This window comes from Artemia franciscana, chromosome 20 (assembly GCF_032884065.1).
Source record: "Artemia franciscana chromosome 20, ASM3288406v1, whole genome shotgun sequence".
Classification (NCBI taxonomy): Eukaryota; Metazoa; Arthropoda; class Branchiopoda; order Anostraca; family Artemiidae; genus Artemia; species Artemia franciscana.
Window position 1 is genome coordinate 3,872,547 of NC_088882.1, and position 6,000 is coordinate 3,878,546.

The window sequence follows — 6,000 nt, forward strand, 5'->3', positions numbered from 1 at the left end:
ATGTATTTGTCAAAAATTTTCTTTCTAAGAATGCCCTTCCAGAGGCAGCTATTGATGAGCTCCACAATTTATGGATGTCTGGGTTAATGAATAAATTCCTGAAGAGTGAAGGACCTTAGAAAAAATTCCTGTATTTAAGAAAGGGGATTGAGCTGATTGTACAAATTATAGACAAATTTCCCTGATACTGATCTCTGCAGAAGTTTTTACAATAATAGCATTAAATTAGTTCAGAAATATTAGAAACAATTGGACAAGGCCAAATCAAGCAGGATTCACTTCTGGTATAAGATGATGCAACCATATTTTTAGCCTGAGACAGATCCTGGAACACTGCCTTATACACCGACAGGAAACCATAGAAGTCTTTATTGACTTTGTAACAGCATTGGACTTGGTGAAGAAAAACACTATCTAGGATGCAATGAGGAATTATGGAGTGCCAGAAAAATTGTCTGTTTAATTAAGGCTTATTACATGGGAACAAGGGCATTTGTAAGAGCAGAAAGAGAAATCTCTAAAGGACTATGAATTGATGAAGGAGTATGACAGGGTTGTACCCTATTGCCCACTTTATTTAACTTTGTCATTGACCAGATCATGATGACCCTTGACAAATACAAAGCTGTGGCAATCAGTCCAACACTATCAATAACAGAAATTGATTACGCCAATGATGTAGATATCTTGGCTGAGTCTATAACAGAAGAACAGCTCATGATAGACAACATTGCTGCTAGATCCCTTGCAATGAGACTAAAGATCAGCCAATCAAAACAAATCAATAAAACTCTGGTCACATTAAATGGTACCCCAATTTAAGTTTCATCTCTGCAGCCTGGGCAGCATTCATTCAGCTTCAGAAGTTTCTCTGGTTACAAAATGAATTCTCCCTTTGAACAAAGCTCAAGATATACAATGCATTGGTCCTCTCTGTACTTCTTTGTTGTTGCAAAACATGGCCCCTCAGAGCTGGGGAAGCTAATGACCTGAGCATCTTTAACCACAAGTGTCTGTGCTCTATTCTTGGCCTGAGTTTCTCTGAACACATCTCTAATGATGTCATCAGAAGAAGATGTGGTGATATACCACTTGTCTCTGATGTTTTCAAAGCAATACATCAATGGTGGTTTGGGCATACACTGCACTGACCAGATGACTTGTTAAGCAAACAGTGCTTGAAATGCCAACCCCTTACACACTGGAAGGAGAAGCCTGGAGGACATAAAAAGACATGGTTATCAACAGTTAGAGCTGACCTTGAGCCATTGGGGGGTTTCAAGAAGTACAGGCATTGCTGGAATAGACAACAGATTCAGTTGATTGAGCCAATAGCACTTGAAAGAAAATGATGTGGGGATGCTTATTGGCAAATTCTGGATGCAACAATGGGCCTGGACAAGCCTTGAATGTGACTCAAGTACAAGTACAAGTAAGTAAGTAATAAGAACGTTATTAGTTTAGAATGAGGTGGTGTCAACTCTAAATTGTTGTAAAATGGTTCTTGAACCACACCTACCATGTGATCACTTTTACCAAGTGGGCTTAATTTGCATCTCTCTAGAGCTCTCTCGTCCTGATGGTTTGTTACTTGACCTTAACACAATGACCAGATACATTGTCACCATCAACTATAGAGCATCACAGTTCTTGCAACTAATTCACTCCAGTGCAAAATAAGGTAATACTTTAGCTCCATACAATACCAAATATTTAAATACACTGATAGCCAATAAACAATAGAGTATGATCTTGGACACATGATCTTCAAGTTGGAATAAAGAATCTGAATCATGGTCCAACTTGAGCAGTTTTAGTCTAAGACAACTGTTACAAGGCAGAATAATTATATTTAAATAGACAAGACAATTATGATTATCATCATAAAAAACCCACTGGTATCTCACTTTGAAAGGAATCAGTGACTTTCAAAAATCAGCATGGTTTCCATAAAGCTCACTTGATCAACTCAAACCTCATTGAATCATATGACTCTGTGATCAGACTCTTGGATGATGGTCATCCTGTGGATGTTATATTGCTTGATCAAGCAAAAGCCTTTGATAAAGTATAGCATTAACTTCTTCTCCTAAAAATGGAAGTATACAAGGTGCATGATGACATAGTTGCCTGGACTGAAGCCTTTCTTACTGGAAGAACTCAGAGGGTAGAAGTTTATGATACCACCAGTAAAACTGTTTTTTCAGACAAACTTCCTGTCATTAATAGAGTTTCACAGGGCAAAATCTTAGGGCCTACAATGTTCAGCATTAACAACTGTAAAACTCACCTAAAAAACCCATTAACACAATATGCTAGCAATTACAAGCTCCTAGGACAGGCTCAAATTAGCCCTGATCACTCAAAAATGCAAGAAGATTTAGATGAACTATCTAGTGAGGTTTGCATATGAATTATCTAGAACACATCAAAATGCAAAGTCCTGCATCTTGGACATGACAAACCTAGATGACCTTCCCATTTTGAAGATGACCTACTTGAGGCTGCAAGTGAGAAGAAGGACTTGTAGGTTATTATAGATGACAAATTCAAGTTCCACAGCCACACAACAGCTCAAGTTGCTAAAGCAAACCAAGCCCTAGGGCTCATAAAATAAACACTTACCACCAGGAAGCCATATGTGGTCAAGAAGCTGTACAAACTATTGTATATCTACATCTGGAATTTGGAATGACCCTGCTGTATCCCCAGTATAAAATGGATGTTTAAGCAATCATGTGAACAAAGACAAGCAATCACGCTCATACCAGCTTTGCAAGACAAGCTGTATGAGGAGCACCCTGTGTCCCTTAAACTCCCTTTCCTAGTCTACTGAAGGTAAAGAGGAGATGTTATTGCTTATTGCAAACTGCTCAAAAACAACCTCCAAATTCAGGTTTTCTTTTCATCCCTGGCAAGTACAACAAGAGATCACACAAAGGAGCAGCAAGTCCCCTGTTGCCATTGATGTGAGCACTGGCACTTCTTCTCTGTTTAGTCACATCATCCCTCACTGGCATAGCCTCTCCAAAGTCATTATGAAGTCCCAAACCACAGATGTGATCAAGAAAGGATTTGATTATGACTGGACCAATACAAAGTACAAGCTAACATGGGACACGGGTTTCCTAAGGATTTTTCCTTGTAGAAACTCTAGAGTTGATTATACATGACACATAGTTGAATACATACACTTGACTAATGGTTTGATGTTGCTGATTCAAGTCCTTCCTAGATATACTTCCATTCTTTTGTTGACCATTCATTGTCAAGATGGTTCTTAAAGCTGTATGTGGTTTGGGCAGCAATGGCATCTGGCAGTAATTTGTTCTAGAGGTTGGCAACATGGTTGGTAAGAAAATGGGTGCATTGCTACTTTGAGGAGAAATGCCTGGATAACTGCAAGTTATATCCCCTTGTACAAGAGTCCTGAGACACAAGAGGAAGAAGGTCAGGAAGTGCCTTTGAATTAATGAATTTATGAACCAGAATGGCATCACTCAACTTTTTCTATAAACCAGAGTTGGGAGTTTCAGCTTTCATAGCCTTGTAGGGTAAGGGAGCTCATATTTAAGAGATATTTTGATCATACAATTTAGTTTTTCTAATATTAGTCTAGGCATTCCCCAAGTAGCCAACTGGGAGTCTTATACTAGGCCTAGACAGCCATCTAATAGGATATACAGTCTTATCAATCCTGGAAGAAGTCTAGGCCATAGGAAGTAGGCCTATAGATACTAGCTTGTCACTTCTGTGAATATTTTGGTCCCTGAATTTATTCCTGAAAGGGTAATTAACTTTAGGCCTACTCACCTGCTTTTCAACATAATAAGAAGTCCTGCATCTAGAGTAGTGGTTTTTAAACTTACTTAGACAGTTACCCCTTTTCATCCACAAAGAATTTTAGGTATGTCTTCTCAGTTATTGATAGCCTACTAACTAAACTATAGATAAAATTCTAGTTAAGTGACTTCTTGCTATCTCGGAAAGGGGTTACATTAGGAAAATGGAACTTTCAGGGATGGTCTACAGGCTAAAATATGTCCCAGGAAGGTATTTGAAGTACCTACCTCTACTCCTCCTCTCTCTTGAGGGCCCTGACCTTTGACAACCTTTAAAAATAGGCTATGCGTGTTTCAAAAGTGAAACACTGCAAAATAGATCTTCTGCTTGAATGAAGTACAAGAAAATTGTTTTCAGCTTCACAAGCTTGCTCAATCCCAATTTATAAGGTTTTAAAGATATGCAAATATATTTCCTAAATTTTGAAAAAAAAACATTGACATGGCTTAGAATTCTACTCAAATAACAGGAATTGCATTTTCAGAACTAAAGGCAGAGAAAAAGCAACTGGTAACTAAAAATTAAGGTAAAATACCTTCCCAGGATATACTTTAACCTGTAGGCCTAGACCCTTCCCCAAAGTTTAATTTTTCCTAACCTAACCCAAGATAGAAAGAAGTCACTTAACTAGAATTTTACCATAAAATATAAATAAAATTTCCAGTCCTAGAGTTAAAGGGCTGTATTTTTTTGTGCCATGTGCCCTCTAAAATGTTGGTGTACCCCCAACAGGTATAAATACCACATTTTAAGGAATAATGATCTAAAGCATTGATCAAATGGTATATTCATATCCTAGCCAGGGAATTAATAGAAGAGAACAACTCTATAATTTTTTAAAGCAACTTCAAGGACCCTAGTTAGCATTGAAGGCCTGGCCTAGATCCAATCCTAAATACTACATTCATGCAACTCTTAGTTTCCCAAAACTTCAAGTAGCTGATCTATGGCTAAATGTTATCTTGAAGAAATTCGTAGCCCCACCAAAATACTGTAAGAATTACCATTTCTTTCAGCTTAGCCGGGTCACACTTTTTCTCCAAATTCGAATTTTTTGCCATGTGTTTCAATTACAATGTTGACAAAGTAGCATGCATTTACGAAAACCATAGTGATATAAAGATAAACAGAGAAGCCAGGTCATCCCTATTTATACCTTTCTTCAATTTTAAAAGTGTGAATCCTGGAGAAGCCGAATTATTAAATTATAAGATTCACAATGTAGGCATTAATAATTATTATTTTATCACTATATTTTGTCCGTTCATAATTCTTATTCGTTTTGTTTTGCTTTCCAGGGCTAAATATCCTTTTTCTAGCAAAAGAATTTATAATGTGCTTCCTCTCCGTTGTAGCACGATATTTCAAGCATGACTTGTAATTAGACATAAGAAATGGGCTCGAGATGACTTTCGATGATGGCGGGACGCCTGCTCTTGTTAATAGTACAGCAGCACCAAGCATTTAAAGTCTAGCATTGAAATATTGGATGTCTCGGGACTTTTTGCTCTTTGGTTCTAAACTTTAGTTGTCTTTTGAGCTATATAGGAAGGGGAACTATTTTCCGAGTAGTTTTAAAATTCATGGACTTCAATATGATAGTTTAAGAGGAAATTCCCAAAAAAAGCCGGATATAAAGCTGGAAAGTTTAGAATTTGACAATGTAAAATAAAATAACAATTTCTGGCACCTAGCAGCTTAACAAGATGTTGCTCGCAGGCTCAGTTGGTCTTTGAGAATCAACAGAGCGATTAGGTTTGATTTGAATTTTTATTGGTAAAATGGGTTGCAAGACTTAACTAACGAGCTTTGATTATATATTTTCTGGATTCAACGGGCAATACTGACAGCAATGTTGTGCTGCCCTACATTTAAAACTGTGTATCAAACAAAAGAAAAATCGCAGAAAATCGTGCTTTTTATGCATAAAAAGACTTTGGATCGATATCTGGCGTCTTTTGGGACAAGATATCCCCCATGATTTTGCCCCCCCCCCTAGAATTTTGAAAATTCTCTTTGAAAAAACAGATTTTTTTATTTCGATTGAAAAACTGAAAACAACAGAAATGCGCTCCCCATGGTTTTAGAAAAGTACCTTCCCCCCTCCTACCAAATTTCCTTGAAAATACGCCACTGGTATTGATCTAAGGAAAGAAT

The 6,000-nt window shown here is 37.4% G+C and overlaps 1 protein-coding gene across 1 annotated transcript in view; it reads right to left on the reverse strand.

Moving 5' to 3' along the window:
• LOC136040330 (stalled ribosome sensor GCN1-like) overlaps positions 1-4,913 on the reverse strand; it is a gene marked incomplete in the record, with an annotated part of 191,427 nt that extends 186,514 nt beyond the window's left edge. Inside the window, 1 exon segment of the mRNA XM_065724571.1 lies at positions 4,848-4,913. Within this exon segment, the coding sequence (XP_065580643.1) occupies positions 4,848-4,904 (57 nt within the window).
• Positions 4,914-6,000: the final 1,087 nt, after the last annotated feature.